Consider the following 23198-nt stretch of genomic DNA (forward strand, 5'->3'; position numbering starts at 1 on the left):
CAAGGTTACTCTCAGCTACACAGCCTGTTTGAGACCAGCCAGGGCTACAAGAGAACCATCCTCTTAAAAATCCAAAACTAGCCAGGCGGCGGCGATGGTGGCAGTGATGGTGGTGGTGGCTGCGGCAGCAGTGGTGTGTACCTTTAATCCCAACACTCAGAAACTCACTTTATGAGTTCAAGGCCAGCCTGGTCTAAAGAGCGAGTTCCCGGAGAACCAGGGCTACATAGAGAAACCCTGTCCCAGAAAACAAAAAACCAAACAAACAAACAAACAAAAAAACCAGGGCTGGAGCGACTGCTCAGTGGTTAGAACATTGGCTGTTCTTCCTTCCAGAGGACTGGGTTTGAATCCCAGCATCTACATAGCAGCTGACAATGGGAACTCCAATTCCAGGGGAAACCACACCCTCTTCTCGACTCTGAAAGCACCAGGCACAGTAAGTGGTACACAGACATACATGCAGACAAAACACCCACATACATAAAATAAGAAGTTCAAAATAAAACATCAGCATCGCCAGGCGTGGTGGCACACGCCTTTAATCCCAGCACTCAGGTGGCAGAGGCAGGCGGATCTGAGTTCGAGGCCAGCCTGGTCTGCAGAGCGAGATCCAGGACAGTCACCAAAACTACACTGAGAAACTCTGTCTTGCAAAAATAAATAAAACAAAACAACCCCACCAGCATCAAAAATCACTAACCCTGAAGGGCAATGGTGGCGCACACCTTTAATCACAGCACTCTAGCTGCAGAGCAGGAGGATCTCTGTGAGTCCCAGGACAGCCTGGTCTACAAAGTGAGCTCCAGGCCAGCCAGAGCTATTACACAGAGAAACCCTGTCTTGGAAAAAAAACAGTAAAAATGAAATAAACTGAGGTTGGGGATTTAGCTCAGTGGTAGAGTGCTTGCCTAGCAAGCACAAGGCCCTGGGTTCGGTCCTCAGCTCCGGCAAAAAAAAAAATAATAATAAAATAAATCACCAACCCAACCCTGTCTCCCCCTTCACATCCCCTCCCAAAAATCACCAATCCCAATGTGGTCCCCTAAATCCAGTTCTTCAGAGATAACCAATCTGACCCCAATCCTATCCTTGGTAAAGCAAGTACTTACAGTGAGAAAGAACCATCAGGGAATTAATGTTGACTTTAAGACAGTTCAAACCCTGACCCTATCTTCCTTTCATTTAAAAAAAAAAATTATATATGTATTTATTTGGGGGGAGGGATGGCAAGCCATGACCTGTGCCAAGGTCAGAGGAAAACCTTGTGGGAGCTACCTGTCTTCCTCACCATGTGGGTGGTCCTGGGAATCAAACTCAGGCTTGGTGGCAAGCTCCTTTACCCACTGAGCCCTATCGCCGGCCCCCGACCCTTAATTATAACAGATGCATGGTAGCTGCCATCGAAATGTCTCTTTCTCATGTTATTCAGAGGAGTTGTACACAGCTCCGAAGATAAGGCATGAAATGAGGTACAAAAATACATCTTTCCACATACAAAAGGGATGGTAGAGGAAGGGAGACCAATAAGCTACGTACCTGCACGGAATGGAGATAGAAAAAGAAAAATCTTTAACTATGTGGGAGTTAAGAATGTATCCAAGCCGGGCCGGTGGTGGCGCACGCCTTTAATCCCAGCACTTGGGAGGAAGAGCCAGGCGGATCTTTGTGAGTTCGAGGCCAGCCTGGTCTACAGAGCGAGTTCCAGGACAGGCTCCAAAGCTACACAGAGAAACTCTGTCTTGAAAAAACCAACCAACTAAATAAACAAAACAAAAATGCATCCAAACGCCAGCCATGGTGGCTCCCACCTTTAATCCTAGCACTCACTTGGGAGGCAGAGGCAGGTGGATCTCTGAGTTCGAGGAGGAGGCGGGGAGGGCTATGTAGAGACCCTGACTATTTAAAAAAACAAACAAAACAAAACATTGAAACAAGGTGAAATGTATGCATCTACCATCTGAAGTTTTACTACTAGAACGTCAAGCCTTTAATCCCAGCACTCGGGAGGCAGAGCCAGGCGGATCTTTGTGAGTTCGAGACCAACCTGGTCTACAGAGCAAGTTCCAGGAAAGGCGCAAAGCTACACAGAGAAACCCCGTCTGGAGAAACCAAAAAAAGAAAAAAAGAACTTCAAGTAACATTCTACTCTGGTATGTTACATTCTTCCATTTAGAACGAAGGCGTCCTGGGGCCAGACTCTAGAGTGCTCTCTTAAGATACATGGCACCTAGGTCCTACCCTAAGCACTGCACACATTGAGTGTGGAGCCACATACCTGTCATCCCTGCACTCAGGAGGTGGAGGCAGCAGGATCAGAAGTTTAAGGCCAGTCTCAGCTACTTAAACAAGTTCAAGGCCAGCCTAAGATATATGAGACCCTATCTGAAAGAAAATACATTAAAATGAAGGCATCTTGGATCAAACTATAAAACTAACTGGCTTTAGGGTCTACATTTGGTCAGGCTGTTTAATTTTTTTCTTGTTATTGTTTTGAGACAAGGTCTCAATGTATAACTCTGACTGACCTGGAACTCACTCTATAGAGCTGACTGGCCTCAAACTCCCGAGATCTACCTGCCTCTGGCTCTTATGTGCCACTAAACCTGCCTTCTGGTCTTGCTATGTAATCCTGGCTGGCCTGGAATATACATACTATTTAAACAGAGCTAGCCTCAAAAGAGCAGCGATCCTCCCGCCTCTGCCTCCTGAATACTGGGATTGCACACTCAGCTACAGGGGACTGTCTAGGACCTGAAATCAGACATCTTTGTGGCCAATGAGAGGAGCCAAGGCAAGAGCAGGGACGCTCAGCTTTACAGAGGTTGATAGCCAATATCTGCAAAGCAATCTTTTGATAGGATATGACCAGACATTTGGAAGGAAAGATGAGAGCCACTGGCATGCCCCTCTACCAGTTACTCACACCTTGTGCAGCAAGCACATTTGTTTACAGTATCCAAACAAAATGTAACTGGAATGTTTCACTCCAGAAGTCATGTGTGCCCAATGCCCATGGAGAGATGTCCCCAGTATGGGTTTCACAAGAGAATGAAATTCAAAAAAGGGTGAGCCCCATACAAGTCATCCCAAGAACAGAGGTTTCAGACATATCCTCAGAAAGACCAGAATCTGTGTTCCAGACATTTATAACCCAAATCAGAACTTCTCAGACACATGGCACCAGAGCTGGTGTCGGCTGGGTCCCCCCACCAAGGTCTGCCATGAGAGCCGACAACCAACTCCACCAAGCTGAAGTTGGGACTCTGTGGCCCCAGGGTACAGTGAAGGACCACAGAGACAATGGCAATCCCAGCCACATCCTGCAAAAGCCAGCTTTCTTTCCACATAGTCCTGGCTAGAAGGGCATTGCCTCCAGCCTCAGACCCAATTCTCTGCCCAGCACCCCTGCCCTCCTCCAAGGTTAAACTAAAACAACCCCCTGGACCCCAGACAAAAAGCACCTAACATAATCCTAAAAATTCCAGGAAAGACAACTCAGATCTTAAGGTTGCTTACGCATAAGAATGTTCTAGAAGCAATGAAATGAAAGATGTAACTGGCCATCAACAGTTTCTTCTATGGTCTTGAGTCAATGAAAAGCAAATGAAACAAATAAGCAAATCCCATCAGGGTCCAGCTGGCAAATAGGGAATGTGAGATTCAGCTAGATTCTGGAATAATGTTCAAGACCCACCCAGGAAGTCCTTGGCATCAAACTCCAAAGACATTTTGTAGCCCCATCTGTGTGTTTTCCTTCTAGAAAGGCTGGGTGTTAGACTACATTCAAGTCCAGTGAGGAGGAAAAAATTCCAGGACGTCTATGGGTACCTTCATTCAGAAATAAAGTGGACAGGGGTGGGGGTGAGCTCGGCATCCCCAGCACCATAGAAACAGAAAGACATGAAGGAACACAAGGGGAGGAGCAGACAGGGGCCCTAGGATCCAACAGTGACGGAGTTCCACTCTAAAGTGTCCACGATAACAAGAGGCAGCACTCATTAACTGTGTCACCACCATCAGACATAAAGTAAAGGTCACATCTGGGAGTACGAAAATAATAATGCACGCAGGGCTCACCCACCAGCCAATTTAGACTTCCTTAAAAATCTTCAAGTGCTTCCTTCAAAGTTCTGATAATAACTTGACTTGATCTTCCTTTATTTAAAAACCTTACAAAAGATTCGAATGTTTGAAAAAAATCAACTTTATGTTCTATGCAGATAAATTTCTCTGACTACACAGCTAAGAGGGGTATAGCCATTGTTTAAAAAATATGTTGTTCCCACTAGCAACACTCTGATTAAGTCCTACGTTAAGGTCTTTCTCCTCCAGTGGGTCGTAAGGTCAGCACAACAGTGGGAAATACCAGGTGTGGCATTCTTGTTCAGTTTATTGGGAGGGTTGGGGTTTGGTGGGGTTGCCGCTGGCTGTTTGCTTCTTCCGTTGTCTTCTGACGTCACCATAGCTGGTAGGTACCCTTGGATGGCCAGGAAACTGACCTTCACTTGTCCTTGGAGCGGTCCAGGTTCTCCAGCACCCGGTTGAGGCGGATGTTGAGCAACCTCACCTGGTTCTCCAGGTGTTCCAGCTTCTCCTCCACGCTGGGGCTGCCGAGGACACCGGGACTGCCCCGCCAGTAGCCCATGGGCCCCGTCATGAAGTAGATGGCCACCACGAGGCACAGCGGCAGCACGGCGTGCTCAGGCTCACCCTCATACTTATGCAGGATGTATACGCAGGACATGGAGAACAGGACGACACGGACGAGCCAGAAGAAGCGGCCGAACACCAGGTGCAGGAGGCTGAAGGTGAAACCCAAGGTCAAGGACAAGAACCAGTAGGCCAGGAGGACCACACCAACAAGCACCAGGGCCCGGGTGGGGCTGTTGGACACGGAGGCCGGGCTGAAGTACTGGGACAGGTTGGACACTGTGAAACAGAACAGAGGACAGGGCCAGTTAATCTCCACGTGGTCAGGACATTCTTTTTTTTCTTCATTTATTTTTTTTGAAGGGGCTGGGGGTTGGGGGGCAGACACGCCTTTATTTATTATTTTTTTAAAATGAACATAATATTTGCAATTGTAGCCATTTTGGGGTTCACAATTTCAGCGGCATGAATTACATTCAAGATATTAGTTACACTAACGATATTCATTAATTACACTCATAAATGGCATGTGTGGTATTCATTGATTACATTCCCAGTATTCATTCAATGACTATATTTATGATATTCATTAATTGTATTAATTTATTACATTCATGATATTATGTCCTGATACTACTGTCCGTATGTGGGGCTTTTCCATCACACAAAACAAAAACCAGGGAGCTGGACAGTGGTGGCACGCACATGCCTTTAATCCCAGCACTCGGGAGGCAGAACCAGGTGGATCTGTGTGAGTTCAAAGCCTGCCTGGGCTACAGAGTTAGTTCCAGGAAAGGCAAAGCTACACAGAGAAACCCTGTTTTGAAAAACCAAACAAACAAACAAACAAAACCAAAACCAAAAAAACCCCCCAAACCAAAAACAAACAAACAAACAGAAACCAGGACATTCTTTGAAAGCCGGCCGGACAGCTAAGCTCAGGGGCTGGACCCATGGGCTCCTGCCATAACCCAACACAATGAAAGCCAATCGAAGCAAGCATTTGAGCCTCCAAAGTAGCTGAGGAAGCACAGGTGGTTCCTCGGGACTGTTGGTCTCCTCATGAGTTTAAAACACCTTTTGTGAGGCTGGACCTGAGGGCTCAGTGTCGAAAAGCACTGGCTACTTTTGCAAAGGACCCAATTCAATTACCAGCAACCACATGGTATTTCACAACCACCTCTAACTCCAGTTCCAGGCGACAAATCTTCAGGTACTGCATATATGTGGTATACAGACATACGTGCAGACAAAACACCCATACACATAAAAATAAATAATAAGTAAATCTCAAATATATATATTTTGTTTTTCGAGACAGGGTTTCTCTGTGTAGTTTTGGTGCCTGTCCTGGATCTTGCTCTGTAGACCAGGCTGGCCTGGAACTCACAGAGATCCTCCTGGCTCTGCCTCCCAAGTGCTGGGACTAAAGGCATGTGCCACCACCACCCAGCTCTCAAAAATATTTTTTTAAAAATGGAGCTGGGGTTGAAACTCAAGTCTTTGTGTTTGCAATAAGCCATCTCCTCAGGCTGGTCACAGTGGCTCCCATATGTCATCCCAGTACTTGGGAAGCTGAGGCAGAAGGATCAGAAGTTCAAGGTCATCCTTGGCTGCACAACAGTGAGTTTGAGGCTAGTGTGGAGTACAAGTGAACCCTGTCTCAAAAACAAAGCAAAACAACCACAAAACCAAACATAACAGCAAAACAGAAATAGTAAAATTATTGATTTCACCAATAGAGGTGGGGTCTCATGTAGACCAGGCAGGCCTTGAACTCAGAGATCTGCTTGCCTCTGAGTACTGGGATTAAAGGCATGAGCCACCAAGCCAGGGTAAATTTCACCAATTTCTTTTCCTTCCTCCCTCCCTCCCTTCGTTTTGTTTTGTTTTGTCTTGTCTTGTTTTTGTTTTTTCGAGACAGGGTTCCCTGTGCAGCTCTGGCTATCCTGGAACTCTGTAGACCAGGCTGGCTTCAAACTCAGAGATCCACCTGCCTCTGCCTCCTGAGTGCTGGAATTAGAAGCATGCGCCACCACATCTGGCCTTCACTGGTTTCTGTTCCCTATAACATGGCCAGTAGAAAACGTCTATATACCTCAAAGCTTATTTCTAGCAAAGTGATGCACATGGAGGAGTCTTCATTGTTAACTAACACCCTGGAAAACGACGGGGAAGGTTTCTGGGAGCTGAGAACCACCACCTTGACTATGGTTCCTGGAGAGGTAGCTCTCCCACTTCTACTTGTGAGCTTGAGACACAATTCCCAAAGGCCTTAGGGTGTCCTGTGGCTTATCAAAGCCAAGAGGGAAACCCACACCCCCAAAACAGGGTATTTCACCTCCCTATCAGCTTCTCTCAGCTTCTCGAAACAGGCCTGGGTTCCTCAGCCATGCCTGGTGTCCTGCAGCTGTCTGGCCCTGCAGTTTCTGGGCTGCATGCAATTCGTTGCAATCAGGTTTATCTCTACAGGCTCGCTGCCCAGGGATGGCAACCTGGAATGTCACAATCCCAGTAGGCGATGGCTGAGGCAGCCTCGCAGGATTGCACACAGTTGCAACAGCCCGGGGAGGGCTGTAACCGCCCTAGGGGCAGCGTGCTGCGCAGCATCATGCGACAGTGACACCTGCCTCTCATTCTCCATCTGAGCAGCAAGGTGGCACGGCCTAGTGTGGGGCCTTCTGAAGGCTAACCTCAGTGATCCGAGGCTGGAGGTGGGTTCAGTGTGGAAAGCTGACAAGGGCAGTGATGTGTACACCCACCCCCCCCCCACCCGTGTCCAGCATGGCTCCACCTTGTAAAGAAGGGATGCCCAGGACTAATGAGGATTCGGAGAGGGTCCTGTTACAAGGATGTATCTGTTTCCTGCATCTGCCACACCCGACCCCCAATCAGGTGGCTGATGATCATCAGATGGTAAAATCCATCCTCTTTCCCAGTTCCAGAGGCCAAAAGTCCAAGTTCAGGGCCGCACTCCCAAAGCGTGGTCTCCCCTGACTCCTCCACTCACACTTTTCTCTCTACTGACTACGTCTTCGGCCATGCTGAAACACAGCTCTGAGTGCACCTGGATGAGAGCTCTTAGGAGCATCCTTCTGGTCTCTCAGCTTCCTGGGGGGGGGGGGGGGGGTTCTAGGCAGTCCATGGCCCGTGACATCATCGTCCCTGCAGGCTCTGCCTCGGTCATCTTCACAGCCTTCGAAGCTTCGTGGACCACACGTTCAGCTATTTAAAATAAAATGCTCCTTCCTACCTGTAGTGCTCCCTCCCCTTTCCATTCTCATGTACCCTCTGCCGGGGGCAGAGAGTCACCGCACAGTGGGCCCGCACCCCAGAGCAAAACGCACAACAATACAACAGCCCACATGACTATCCCCATGCCTACCGTCAAGTCCAAGGACTTCCAAGAGCTCCATCCAAACTTTCCATAACGTCTCCACAAACATGTCCACCCCCTGCACAAACCGCTCGGTCAGCCTGGATAGTAACTGCAAGGACGAAAAGACAGTTAAGAAATTGACCAACGGGGGCTGGAGAGATGGCTCAGAAGTTAAGAGCACTGGCTGCTCTTCCAGAGGTCCGAGTTCAATTCCCAGCAACCACATGGTGGCTCACAGCCATCTGTAATGAGATCTGGTGCCCTCTTCTGGTCTGCAGGGATACATGCAGGCAGAGTACTGTATACATAATAAATAAATAAAATCTTAAAAAAAAAGAAAGAAAGAAAGAAAGAAAGAAAGAAAGAAATTGACCAACACACCGTCTTCCCAATCCAGTCAAGCGCTGAAGCGTGAGCTTGGGAGAGGACACCCCAACAGAAAAGAGCCGGGAGTGCCTCATGGACAGCTACAGCCAAGCAATGAACCAACGTTGATGGCTGGTCCACCGCCATGTAGACTATGGACAGCGCCTCCTCTACACACAGGAGCAACACCTGCGGGTGAGGGGGCGTGGCTCTTGGTCATCCTGGTCATCCCATCTGCTTCCTCCACCTGGGAGTTTTCTGCCCTCAAGATGCTTTACCAGGCAGCTGGCTCTCCAAGGGACGGCCTCTGAAATCTGAGACCAGGAGGCACGCTCTGTCTGTGGCCTCGGGAATTTCATTAGCTCTCTAGGTGATTCGGAAAGCACAGTAGACCGGGGACTCGTGTTACTTACTGCCTGACTTCCTTACTTCCTTCTGAGTAAGTGATCGTGCTGGCTAGTTTCATGTCAATTTGGCACATGCTAGTGTCATCAGAGAGGAGCAAGCCTCAGTGGAGAAAATGTCTCCATTAGATCGGGTTGTAGGCATGCCTGTAACGCATTTTCTTAATTAGTGATCAATGGGGGAGGGCCCCCTGGGCTGGTGGTCCTGGGTTCTAGAAGAAAGCAGGCTGAGCAAGCCACAGGGAGCAAGCCACTAAGCAGCACCCCTCCATATCTTCTCCATCAGCTCCTGCCTCCAGGTTCCTGCCCTGCTTGAGTTCCTGTCCTGACTTCCTTCAATGATAACCAAGGCTATGAAGTATAAGCCAAATAACACTTTTCTCCCAAGGTGCTTTGGTGGCGGTGTCTTATCACAATATTAACCCTAACTAGGACAGTGATATTATATACACCTAGCATAAAGCTCGGAACCAAGGATGGAGGTGTAAGTTAGTGGATAATGTTTTCCTAGCATGCATGATGTCTCCAGCACCACATAAACAAGGCAGCTCAAAACTGCCTGTAACTCCAGTTCTGTGGAGATCTGATGCTTTCCTCTGTCCTCTAGCACACAGGAGTACACATGTACACACGTGTATACACACACACACACACAATTTAATGAAATTAATCTTAGGAAAAAAAAAAAAACACAAAAAGCCAAGCATAGTAGTGCACGCCTTTAATTCTAGTACTCAGCGGGCAGAGGCAGGCAGGTCTCTGTGAGTTCAAAGCCAGCCTAGTCTACATATACATAGTAAGTTCGGGGACAGAGTTTGCATAGAGAGACCCTGCTTCAAAAAACAAACCAACCACCAGGCTGTGGTGGCGCACGCCCTTAATCCCAGCACTTGGGAGGCAGAGCCAGGGGGATCTCTGTGAGTTCGAGGCCAGCCTGGGCTACCGAGTGAGTTCCAGGAAAGTCGCAAAGCTACACAGGGAAACCCTGTCTCAAAAAACCAAAAAAAAAAAAAAAAAAAAAAAAAAAAAACCCACACAGACCAAAAGAGAAGAACACAAGAAAGGAAGGAAGGAGGAAGTGGGGAAAGAAGCAGGCAGGCAACAGCAGCACAGCTTTCGATGGCACCAGCTGCCTGAGAAGTCATGTGCAGTTCTTTTAGGGTAAGCTACATTCTGACTCATGCTGTACCTTCCAGGCCTTGGTTTTCCCAGCTGGAAAATGGGATCAACATAGGAAGAAGCTGCAGCTCAGTATGTATGGTCCCCTGGCCCGCTGCAAGTGGCAGGAACTCAGGGGCGGCTTTGGCTGTCCAGTCAGACCAGTGACAGGGTAGCAGGGAGGGGCTCCTGGGAGGACACGCCAGGGCAGGTCCCAGCTGTGCCCTTTCAGCCACTCAGCTGGAGAACATGCTGGTCCCTCTGGCAAGGCTAGACATGGAAGGAGAGCCCCAGACATTACGGCAATGACAGGGTTCCGCTGGGCTCTCCTAAATGTGATTGTGAAGTCCCTGGTGCCCAGTGAGGGTCTTTAAAGTGATTTGTTTTAATCCCAGCACTCGGAGGCAGAGCCAGGCGGATCTCTTCGAGTTCGAGGCCAGCCTGGGCTACAGAGCATAATCCAAGGAGGAGGGGAGGTTGGAGTCGGAGTGTGTGTGGAGTGGGGGGCAGGGGTTGTCCATGCAAACATCAAGGCTGACAGAGTAACGATCCAAATGAGCCAAGAAGGAAATCCGGTTCAACGGGCCTCAGTAGTCAGTGTGCTGATTTAAACTTCTAGAGCCCGATACCAGGCGGTTTATTTTAGGCACATTTATGCACAGCACAGTTTGGAGAAACGTTTCCTGGTATAACACAATCCCATGTGCTCAGGGAGGCACAATCACATCAACACTCTCTTCAAAGTACATGTCACTCGCCCGTGAAGATGAGCTCTAGAGATAGGCTACAAATGCCATCTTGAGGGCCAAGGGGAGGATCTCTATCTGGTTTGGGCTAGTCATACAGATAGCAGAGGTCATCTGGACTATCAACAGCCTCCAGTCCTGTTTGTGAGAGCCTGGGGGAGCTCCTGGCCATTATAGATAGCACAGAAGTCATCTTGACTTATTAGCCGACTCCAGTCCTGGTTGTGGGAGCTTGGGGGGAGTCAGGTATGGCCTGGCTCTAGAGATAGCTGGTGCAGGGGCTACCCAGGCTACTAGCCACCTGCATTCTCAGACCTCTGCACGGAAAACAGGTTATGTCTTTTTTCCCTTGAAAAGACAACCCTGTGTGTGCTGACTGGGAGATGGATGAGTCCAAGGCTAGCCAGGGCATCTTAGTGAGACCCACTCACCCCCATCTCAAAATAAAAACAGTTGGGAGTGTAGCTCAGTGGTAGCATGTTTGCCTAGCAAAAGAGAGACAGAGAGAGAGAGAGAGAGAGACAGAGAGACAGAGAGACAGAGAGACAGAGAGACAGAGACAGAGGACAGCCATGAGAACAGACAAGGAAGGCCTGCAGGCCCATTCTGGAGTGCAGGGGAAGCCAGTCGACCACAGTCTTAACCTCAGATTTCCGGCCCCAAAGCAGTAAAAACTGCATTTTCATGGTCCAACCACCCAGTGGGGTACTGAGTTCCTGGGGAGTGACCTTAGCCTAGCAGAGTCCTTAGCCTGGAGGCAGAGCCAGTAGATCCCAGGTGAGAGAGCTGTCTTACTTTAGGACTCCAAATCTGTTAGTTCAGGGAACCCCTGAGGTGGGGGATTGGGGGGAGATATGCCAATATGGCATGGTGACTATGTGCCTGGTCAACACAGGTAGAACAGACTTCCGGAAAATGAGATGTTGCCCCCAAAACAAGCGGAAAGGAAATAGATAAAATGTTCACAATTATGGGGAAGCACATGTATGAGGAGGACAGAAGACAACTTTGTAGAGTGGGGTTCTCCCCTTCACCTTTGTGGGTTCTAGGGATTGAATTCAGGTCGCCAGGCGGGCACAGCAAAGCACCTTTAACACACCAAGGACAACATTACCCTTTCAAGGACAACTTTCAAATACTGATCTTCCTGCCTCCACCCATTCAGTGCTGGGAATATCCACCATGCCTGGCCTTTATTTATTTAATTATTTATTTTTAAGATTATGTATCATGGGGTTGGAGAGATGGCTCAGAGGTTAAGAGCACTGACTGTTCTTCCAGAGGTCCTGAGTTCAATTCCCAGCAACCACATAGTGGCTCACAACCATCTGTAATGAGATCTGGCGCCCTCTTCTGTATACATAATAAATAAATAAAATAAAATAAAAAAAGATTATGTATCACATATCCCATTTTTCTGGTGTTTTGGAGAGAGAGGATCTTGAAAACACACACACACTCACTCACTACAAAAGAAATGTGAATAGCACCTGTGTATTGTAAAATATTATTAGAGTAAATGTAAGTTTACTGGGTGGGATGATGTTTGTGGACTGTGCAGAAGTTACCAAGATATCTGCCTTACTTCAAATGGTGAAAACAAATACAGCACGCAGCGTGCTGGTAGAGAAAACAGAAAATATGCACTGTGGGTAAAGGCAGCTGAGGGTCTTTGCTCTCCATCAACTTTTTAGTATTTTGAGGTTTTATTTAAAGACGAGGAAGAAAAAAAAGAGTCAGGGAAATGGTTCAGTAAGTAAAGGCACTTGCCACCACTATGCCTAAGTTTGATCCCAGGACTGAGAGACCCCTGAAAGTCCTCTGACCTCCACACAAACCTGTGGCGTGCACATAAACAAGCAAGGGTAACAAGTGAAATTTTGAACAAGGAGGCATCGTGTTTGCTGGTGGTGCCATCCTGGGTGCCCACGCCGCATGTGTCAGTACCTTCTGTACCTTCTGTGAAGGCGACAACTTAATGACCTTCAATAAAGCTGCTCAAATGATTACGGTGGGAGAAAAAGGACCAGGGAAGTGGTGATTTTTTTTTCTTCCAGACAGGGTTTCTCTGTGTAGTTTTGGTGCCTGCCCTGGATCTCGCCCTCACAAAGATTTGCCTGCCTCTGCCTCGAGAGCGCTGGGATTAAAGGCGCACACCTCCGCCACTTGGCTTTTTAGATTTTTCAACACACAGTGTCATGTAGCCCAGGATGGCTTCAACTCACTGTGTAGCTGAAGCTGACCTTGAACTATGGCCCCTCTTGCTTCCACCTCCCCAGGGCGAGGACTACAAGTGTGTGTTATAGGACCAGCCTGGCAACAGACCCACTTCTCTGTGCACTCAAAACGGTTTGTATGGAAAGGTCCTGCTTCAATCACACTTGGGGGACACACTCCCATGAACTCTACCTCACACAGTCTTTGCTATCTGCAACCCTTCAAAAGCAACAAACTGAGCCGCCAAGACCAAGTAGTGTCTGATCCCCTTTACATGAAAATCTGTAGAGATGGAGAGACCAGCAGGTGCCTGACTGTAGTGGAGGCCAACAGTTGATGGATGGCTTAGTGGAAGAGTTGCCTTTGAGGTCAATGGAACTGTGGCAGCCCGTTTTCAGGTTCCTCGTGGCTTTACCCAGCAGGTCCACATAGAGGATGATTAGGACCACAGGCCTGAGTGCAGGCGTCTGAGATGGTCTGCACTTAGCTGTGCTGGGGGAGGAGGTCTTTTGCTCCACCCCTTGGCGTTTCTATAAATACCCTGGGCCAGAGACAGTCGGGCGTTGGAATAGGTTCCAGGCCCTCTCGAGGCCATCCTCTATTTTCTATCTGTTTATTTCTGCAATCTAAATCCTTCTAATATTTCCTGCTGCTCTCACTCAAGAAAACTCTGGGGAGCTGTGGGGTTGATGGGTAAATGCCCCGCATGGAACAGTCTGCAGCTAGATAGAGGCAATGGGTATGCAACCCTGTGAATGTTCTTGTAGCTACCAAACTGAGTGGAAATGGTGAAATGTGAACTAACGTGTATTTTATTGCCATAACTAGGAAAAAAATTAAGGGGCTAAAGCTACATAGCTCAGTTGGCAGCATGCATGCATACATGGAGCCCTGGGTTCAATACCACCAGCTGGGTGTGGTGGCTCATGCCTGAAAATCCAGCACTGGAGGCAAGAAGGGTCAGGAGTTCAAAGCCAATCTAGAATACAGGAGACTCTGCCCTTAAAAAAAGGAGGCCGGGCAGTGGTGGCGCACACCTTTAATCCCAGCACTTGGAAAGCAGAGGCAGGTGGATCGTTTGTGAGTTCAGGACAGCCAGTGCCACACAGAAAAAAAAAATCCTGTCTCGAAGAGAGAGAGAAAAAAAAAAGCCCTCTTTCCTCTGTATGAAAATGGCCTTGTGTGCCCACACACATACACACAAAAAAAGGGAGGAGGGCTGGGCATGTTGGCCCACACCTATGATCCCAGCATCTGGAGGTTGAGACAGGAAGATGAAGAGTCCAAGGCCAGACTGACTACCTAGCAAGATACCACCTCAAAAGCGAAAAGACAATGAAGCGGAAACCTTAAGCATTACACCACATGTGTTGTACAAGGACCAGGGCTTTCATGGGCAGTGAAGACAAAAATGAGCTGAAAGTAGGCAAGATCTCAGAATGGCGGAGACACAAAGGAAATACTTTAAAGTATGTGTGCACACATGAGTGCAATGTCCGTGAAGTCCAGAAGAGGGTGCCAGATTGCCTGGAGCTAAGATTACCAACTACTGCATGGAACCCAGGTCCTCTGAAAGAGCAGCCAGTATCGTCAGACCCTTAGGTCACCTCCCTAGCCCCTGACCACATTGTGATTGAAATGGTAGGTTAATTTTTTTAGGAAACAACATTCTGCCCCATTCCCAACTCTATCCTATGGGATCATGCAATGGCTTTGAAAAGCTCAAAGGAACTTACGAACTTTAGACCAACAGCTGTGGAACCTGCATGGGACAGGACTAGACCCTCTGCATACGGGAGACAGTTGTGTAGCTGGGTCTGTTTGAGGGGCCCCTGGCAGTGTGATCAGGAGCTACCACGGGTGCATGAGCTGGCTTTCTGGATCCCATTACCTATGGTCGGACACCTTGCTCACCCCTGATAAATTGGGGAGGGGCTTGGTCCTGCCTCACCTGAATGTACCAGGCTTAGCTGTCCCTCCATGGGAGAACTTACCTTGTTGGAGGAGGGGATGAGGACTGGGGAAGATAGGTGGGAGGGAGTGCGGGAGGAGGGAAGAGAGGGGGATCCGTGGTTGGTACATAAAATGAATAAAAAAACAATGTCCCTTTTAAAAAAGTTATTTATGTGCATGCATGCATGTGCTATGGTTCACATATGGAAGTCAAAGGACAATTAGCTTTCCACCGTGTGGGTGAACTCAGGTCACCAGGCTTGACCTGCTGACCCATCCCACCTGTCCTCATGAACAGTTTTTAATAAGCAGTGGTTCTCAACCTTCCTAATGCTGCGACCCTTTAATACAGTTAGTCCCTCACGTTGTGGTGACCCCCAACCATAAAATTATTTCATTGCTACTTCATAACTGTAATTTTTCTACTGTTATGAATCGTAATGTAAATATCTGATATGCAGGATATCCGATATGCACCCCAAGGGGTCACGACCCACCACGGGTTGAGAACCACACTGTTATAGCGCTTATGGGATAGTGCTGTCCTACAGTTCAGAAAATACAATTTGGAAGAACTCTTTGGTGTGTGTGTGTATGTGTGTGCACACACTCCACCTGTGAAGGTCGGAGGACAACTTGCAGGGGTCAGTTCTCCATCATTTGGCTGCTGGGGGAGGGAAGGAACTCAAGACATCAGGCTTCCTGGAGAGCACATTTGCACCTTCACCTGCTGAGCCAACGTCTGGGCCCTCAGTTAATTTTAACTAGAGGAAAAGCCTGCTGGATGGCTTAACATGGTTTACTAATTAGAATCAAACCCGCCTTGTGGGCAGGAGGCTTTTAAAAAGTTTGTTTCCCAGGTACATGACCCAGTGTCTTTAAACCCAGCACCACAGAGGCAAAGCAAGGCAGAGCTCTAGGAATTTAGTCCAGCCTGGTCTAGACAGTGAGTTTCCAGGTCAGCCAGGGCTATGTAGTGAGACCCAGTCTCAAGAGAGAGAGAGACAGAGACAGAGAAGGTACTCCACATTCTAATCATAATTTGTGTGAAATAAACCTTATGCATGGTGGTACGGGTGTGAATTACCACTGGACCTCTGTAGCTCTGGGGCCTGGGGTTGTGGTCCTGACCATTTCTCTGTCTCATCTGGGCAGAAGAGAGAATCTGGGGAGTTGGATGTGACTGCGTTTTGTGTACTGAATACCTGCCTGTCAGTGGTAGGGAATGTTTGCATATGAAAGGGCACGGGCTAATAGGAAGAGTAATAACTCCTCCATTCATCTGAAAGTCATTAAGGACAGAGAGTAGCCTGAGTGCTTAGCGTGTACAAGGTTATGAGTTCAATCCCCAGCACCCCAAAATATTGCTATATAATAACTATTTATTTAGCAGCTGGTACATATTTGTAGTAACCATTTTCAAAACAGCCATAAGGAGGCTAGAGAGATGGCCCAGCAGTGAAAAATCCATACTGCTATTACTAAAACCCAAGTTTGGTTCCCAGCACCCACATCACAAAGCTCACAACTGCAGCTCCAGGGCATGTGATGCTCTCTTCTGGCTTCTGTGGGCAACTGCACTCGTGTTAACCACACAAAGCCAGAGGAATACACATAATTAAAAATAAAAATACAACCAAGCTTGGTTGCACACACCTTTAAAATCAGCACTCGGGAAGCAGAGGCAGGTGGATCTCTTGTGAGTTTGAGGCCAGCCTGGTCTACATAGAAAGTTCTAGGACAGCCAGGGTGGGCTACAAAGAGAGACCCTGTCTTAAAAAAAAAAAAAAGGAAAAGAAAAGAAAAAAAAATCAATTTGGGTTCCTAATGTTCTTCTCCCTCATGCTTCGGATCAATAAACTTTCAGGTTTTAGGCCTCTAAATCCCCTAGCAGGGATAAGCAATGTTCAATTAAACTACCCCACAGCAAAGATCAAACTTTCAAGAGCCATGATTCTGTGTCAGGAAGGAACCAGCAGCATCACTACATCATAACAAAGGAGCTAATGTTCCCACCCCCACTTAACAGACAGAAAAACTGAGGTTTAAAGGGAAGCCAGGGACAGGCAAATATAGCTCGGCCAGTAAAGGTGCTTGCCACCAGGCCAGCCGACCAGCTCGGATTCTCATGACCCACATGGAGGAAGCAGAGAACTTTAAAGCTGTCTTCCGACTCTCGCACGTCCATGTGCACGCACACAATCAACAAATAAACGTAATTAAAAGTATTTAAAAGTGAAGTCACTGGGGCCGGAGAGATGGCTCAATCGATAAAGAGCTTCCTGTGCAAGCAGGAGGACCCGGGTTCAAGAAGCAAAGACAAGCAGAGCTCTATGAATCTGAGTCCAGCCTGGTCTACATAGTGGAGGGCCTGGGTTCAATCCCCAAACCCTTGTAATCCCGGTGCTGGGAAGGTGGAAGCGGGAAGATCCTAATGGCCTACTTGACCGGCCAGCCTGACCTAACCTTCAAACTTCATGGCAATAAGAACTTGTCTCAAAATGGATGGCTCCTGAGGTTGAATACCCGAGGCTGACCTCTGGACTCCACACTCACACACACCATTGAAGCCATTGGTCTAACTTCATGGGCTGGAAAGGAGGGAGTGCCCCAACTTGGACCCAAAGTTCTCTGGACTCTACAACCCCACGGCCAGAGACCAGGAAGGGAACGCGAGGAAGGCAAGAGAAGGCGTGCATCTCGACTTCTCTTTTCTTAGCACGGTGCACCCAACACAGATGCACGCCGGAGGGTGGAGAGCTCCTTGGTAGAGGGGCTCATCCCAGTCCCAGAGACCCTAAGCGCTCACGCTATACCAAAGCCTCCAACCCAGAGGCGCCCCCTCCACCCCAAACACACAGTAGGTAGGCGCTCAGGTTGCCAAAGAACCCCATCGCCCCCCGGAAAGGAGATCTCGGCCCAGATATCTCTGAGGCAAGGGGTAGGAGGCGGGAGGCCCTCGACGCCAGGCCTCGTGGGGGAACCCGGGCGTCCCTCCCCAGTGCCTGGCTCACAGTGGGGGACCATTGAGACGCGGCGGGTCAGCGCGCGGGCGTCACGCGCTCCCGGGGGCTGCGCTTGGCCCGGGCTGCAGCAGGCCGCGACCGTCCCCAACCCGGGTGCTCCCCCGCTCCACCACCACCACCACCACCACCCCCCCGCGCGCCCCAAACGGTCTCCCGGCGCCGCAAGGTGACCGCGGGCGCGCCGCCCACCTTCTGAGCCGCGCGCACGTTGTCCTCCCCGAACAGGCTGCTCACGCTCTGCGAGAAGCTGCTGGCCGCGCGCCGGTGGCTGTTCTTGTCCGCAGCCCCGCGGCCCCGAGCCCCCTGCGCGCCGGGGGCCACCAGCGCCACCAGCAGCAGCGCCGCCAGCAGAAACAGCAGCAACAGCCGCAGGCCGGCCCGGGCCCGGGGCTCCTGGGACGCGCGCGCGCCCATGCTCGGCCAAGGGAAGAGGGTCGTGGGGAAAAGAGGGGGGGAAGAGGGCGGAGCGCACCGCCACCGAGGGCTCCGGGCCGCACCGCGTGGGAGCGCCGTCGCCCCGCCCCGCTTTACAGCCCCGCCCCGCCCCGCGCACGAAGCCCCGCCTGCCGCCTGCAGCGTCCTCTACCCCCCCACCCACACACACACACACCTCCCACCCCGGGAGAGGGTCGACTGCCCTGTATCCCTGGAGCTGAGTATCAACTGTGCTAGACACCGCAGCGCATCCGGGGGCTTGCAAAGGCTCCTTATTGGGCTGGGCTGGGCTGGGCTGGGCTGGGTCCTTGCAAGCGATTGGGAAACCGAAGGGCAGGTGTCTTGTCACCTCCCCGCACCCCAAAAGGCAGGCCTCGTGGAGCACGCGTTCATTCGTTCTCAGGCCCCTCCTGCGTGGATGGCATGTCCGAGCCATAAAGTGGCTGGAGAGGGGAAGTTGGTGATGGGATAGGAAAGCTGATGAGCGAGTGAGGGAACTGGGGGAAGTGGTTTGGTATTGTGCAGCCCTTTATAAAGGATTTGGTAGAATCAGGGAGGGTGTTCCTTAGGTCTCAAGTCAAAAGAGGTTGGGTGGGGGAGGGTGTCTAGAGTTGGTCCCGCCAGTCAATTCTGGTGTCAGGAAGTACCCGCGCCACCTAGAGGGACCTAAGCACACGAAGGCCTAAGAGTCCAAACTTACTGGAGGTGTAGGGATAAGAGGAATTCACCATCCAAAATTCAGGGCTTCCTACTTGAAAAGCGGCTGGGCTTCTGGGCTTCTTATATATGAACCCCATGGCATGGCAGACAAGAGGACCAGAGGACTATAGGTTTGAAAGATTTTAAGAGCCACGATAATCACATTACAGGCATGATGATGTGTGTCTGTAAATCCAACCATAGAGAGGCTGAGGTCAGGCATGGCCAGGTCAGGCCAACCTCAGTTATATCCTGAGTCCCAGGTCAGCCTGCCCTAAATAGTAGGACCCTGTCTCAAAAAAATAAAATAGGCTGGGCGGCGGTGGTGCACGCCTTTAATCCCAGCACTGGGGAGGCAGAGACAGGTGGATCTCTGTGAGTTCGAGGCCAGCCTGGTCTACAGAGTGAGTTTCAGGACAGGCACCAAAACTGCACAGAGAAACCCTGTCTCAATAAAAACAAAAAAGGGGGGTACATGGGAGGGGTTGGTGGCAGGCAAAGGAGTAGAAATTATATTTTAATTTAAAAATGATGAAAATAAAACAATGACTTAGGTCTATCACTCCAACTAAGGAAAGCTAAGGCGGGAAGAACACAAATTCAAGGCCTGTCTATAGACTATAGAATGTGAGTTGAGGCCAGCCTGGGCAACCTAGTGAGACCTTGTGCAAAACATAAGAATAAGTAAATCTCTGTGTTAAAGGACTGGAGATGTATGTAGCCTAACTGCAGGACACTCACTTGCCTAGTGTGTGGAAGGCCCTATGTCCCATCTCCAGAACCAGAAAAATTAAATTAATAAAATCCAGGAAACACTACCCCAGCCTATGCAGCTCATTGCTCCCACAGAGGGAACTGTGGTACTTGGCAGGCAGGGAGGGGCTTCTTCTGAGGGTCTATTTGTTGTTGTTGTTGTTTTGTTTTGTTTCTTTGAGATTGGGACTCTCTGTGTAGCTTTGGAGCCTGTCCTGGATCTCCCTCTATAGACCAGGCTGGCCTCGAACTCACAGAGATCCACCTGTCTCTGCCTCCCGAGTGCTGGGATTAAAGGCGTGCGCCACTGCCGCCACGCTCCTCTGAGGGTCTTATCTATGGCTTGCCCATTCCCTGAAATCTCCTGAGGGACTTTGTTTGGCACAGCCCAGCCTCCATGCTAATAAATCCTTCTGGGACTTTCACTATCTATAGCTTTATCTGTACAGCAAGACAACCTTCGCCCCAATGCTCTTCTCCTCAGCCTTGCATAGCTCAACCTCCATCCGGTTTAGCTGGGCTCCTCTTTATAGCTTGTGGGCATCTTGTGTATGCACATGCACAGAATCAGGTCATTTTTTTTTTTTTCTGCTGTGACCCGTATATCCTCAATTTATTTCACAGACTCCATGATGGAACCTTCAGAGGATAAATTTTCCTCCACACCCTACATCAAACAAACCAGGTCTAGCCAGACAAGTTTGAGACAACCAGGAAAATAAACCTTGATCCAGTCCAAAGAGAACACTGGGGTCAGGGTACAGCCCAGTGAGAAGCTTGCACTGAGAAATGCAAAGGCCCCGGGCCCATCCCCAGCACCACAAAAAGGGAAAATAAACGCTGAGGTGGCTTGGTAGGTGAGGATTTTTACTGTACAAGTATGAGGACCTGAGTTCAAGTCCCCGGCACCCACACAAAAGAAAAATTGAGCTGCGCAGTGGTGGTGCATGCATGCCTTTAATTCCAGCACTCGGGAGGCAGGGGCAGACAGATATTCAAGGCCAGCCTGGGCTACAGAGTTCCAGGACAGGCTCCAAAGCTACAGAGAAACTCTGTCTGGAAAAACAAAACAAAAATTGAAAATTACTTTTGAACTGGACCTTTCTGTGTTGTAGAAATTTCAAATATTATTGGGGATTCGGTTTACTTCATTTCGGGTTGTCTTTTCCATATATTTTCACTACTATTTCCATGTGATGTTAAACTTTTTTTCCCCTCTCAGTCAAGGTCTCAGCTCTAGCTGGCCTGCAACTCTGAGACTCACTAGCCTCAATGTCAGGAGTTCTGGGACAAAAGTCTTATGCCAGCACACTGAGCTAAAACCTCAGAAGGGCTTAACAGCAGCATACATCTTTAATCCCAGCCCTGGGAACCAGGCTGGCAGAGCTCTGTTGAGTTTCATGCCAGCCTGAGCTACATAGTGAGACCCTGTCCCGAAAACAAACAAAATATTTTGGAGTGAGATATAATACAACCCCCAGAGAAACAGGATCTCACTATGTAGCCCTGGCTGATCTGAAACTGACTGTAGACCCAGCTGGCCTCAAACTCACAGGGACCGTCCACTTGCCTCCACACCCCCTCCTTGAAGGGCTGGAGTTGAAAGCACGCACCACCATACCCAGCAAGATTTTTTTTTTCTCTTAATTATGTGTGTATCAGTGTGCGGGCATGTGCATTTGATTGGAAGCGTCCTCAGAGGCCAGAGGTGCTGGATTCTTTCCCTGAAGCAAGAATTTCAGGCAGCTGTGATCCACCCGCTGTGGGTTCTTAACTGCTGAGCCACCTCTCCAGACCCCTCTTCTGTTCACTCTGAGGAATTACACCCATGCAGCTGTGTGTACCTCTTCCTTTTTAGTGTCTCAGATATTCTTTGTATCTTCTGGAAGTTTACTGTTTATACGCTATCTTTTTTTTTTTTTTTTTTTTTTTTTTTTTTGAGATAGGGTTTCTCTGGGTAGCTTTGTGCTTTTCCTGGAACAGATCCGCCTACCTCTGCCTCCCAAGTGCTAGGATTAAAGGCATGCGCCACCACTGCCCAGCCTAATTACATTTATTTATATATTATCTATCTATTTATGTATGTATGTGGGTGTGCCACAATTTTTGGGTATCACTGTTTGTGTGTGGAATACAATTTTAGGGAGCCAGTTCTCTCCCTCTACCGTGTAGGCTCTGGAGATTGAACTCCGGTCATCAGGCTTTGTGGAATGTCCTTTTATGTGCCAAGGTAGTGAATGTTTTCAATCCCAGCACTCGGGAGACAGAGGCAGACAGATCTGTGTGAGTTCTAGGCCACCCTAGAACCTGAAACCCTAGTGAGTGCTGGGATAGCTAGGGCTATGTAGAGAGACCCTGTTTAAAAAAATAAAATAAATAGGGCTGGAGAGATGGCTCAGAGGTTAAGAGCACTGGCTGCTCCTCCAGAGGTCCTGAATTCAATTCCCAGCACCCACATAATGGCTCACAACCATCTGTAATGAGGTCTGGTGCCCTCTTCTGGCCTGCAGGCATGCATGCAGGTAGAACACAGTATACATAATAATAAAAAAAAAATCCTTAAAAAAAAACCCAAACATTAAGGCTGGATGTGGTGGCGCACGCCTTTAATCTCAGCATCTGGAGGCAGAGGCAGGTGGATCTGTATGAGTTGTGAATTCCAAGACAGCCAGGGAAACACAAAGAAATCCTGTCTTGAAAAAAGGAAAAATTAAAATTGTGTGTATATGAGATCCATGATTGAATACAGATGGTCAGGGTTAGGAGTCAACTGTCTTTACCTGCCAAGCCATCTTAGACCAGGCTAGCCTCAAACTCACAGAGACTGTCCACCTGCCTCCACACTCCCTCCTTGAAGTGCTGGCGTTAAAAGCATGCACCACCATGCCCAGCAAGATATTTTTTAATTATATTTGTATCAGTGTGTGGCTGTGTGCATTCATGGTTTCAAGGTGACCTCAGATTCTGTAATTTATTTATTTATTTCAAAGACAGGGTTTTGCTATGTAACCTAGACTTGGCCTCTCCCCCCCCCCCTTTTTTTTTGAGCTAGGGTCTCAGGTAAGCCAGACTGCCCTTTAGTTTACTCCATAGACAAGGCCAGCTTTGAACTTAGCCTTATCTTTCTGCTTCCACCTTCCAAGATCAGGAATTTCACTGTGCCACCAACCTCCCATTCAAATTAGTTCTTCAACAGAAAAAGTGTGGTACAACAGAACTATTCAATTTGCAAGGTAATTGTAGGGTTGAGACATTCTCCCGAGTACACCTCAGACAAAGTGACAGGATGAGTTTTAAACCATTTAATAAAATACCTTCTTTTCACATCTCTGTTTCTGGCATAGAAATATTCTACACTTTTTTCCCCCTGTGGAATGAATACACCTCACCTGTGGGAATATCAAAAAAC

At 48.8% G+C, this 23198-nt stretch overlaps 1 protein-coding gene across 1 annotated transcript; it reads right to left on the bottom strand.

Moving 5' to 3' along the window:
- Positions 1-4191: 4191 nt before the first annotated feature.
- Positions 4192-18415, bottom strand: LOC118572357 (BRI3 binding protein). The gene is made up of 3 exons (XM_036171933.1): positions 18092-18415; positions 8039-8141; positions 4192-4932 (listed from the first exon to the last, which is right to left on the bottom strand). Exons 1-3 carry the CDS (start codon positions 18314-18316, stop codon positions 4505-4507), a joined length of 756 nt encoding a protein of 251 aa, XP_036027826.1. The 5' UTR covers positions 18317-18415; the 3' UTR covers positions 4192-4504.
- Positions 18416-23198: the final 4783 nt, after the last annotated feature.

This window comes from Onychomys torridus, chromosome 22 (genome assembly GCF_903995425.1).
Source record: "Onychomys torridus chromosome 22, mOncTor1.1, whole genome shotgun sequence".
NCBI classification, from domain to species: Eukaryota; Metazoa; Chordata; class Mammalia; order Rodentia; family Cricetidae; genus Onychomys; species Onychomys torridus.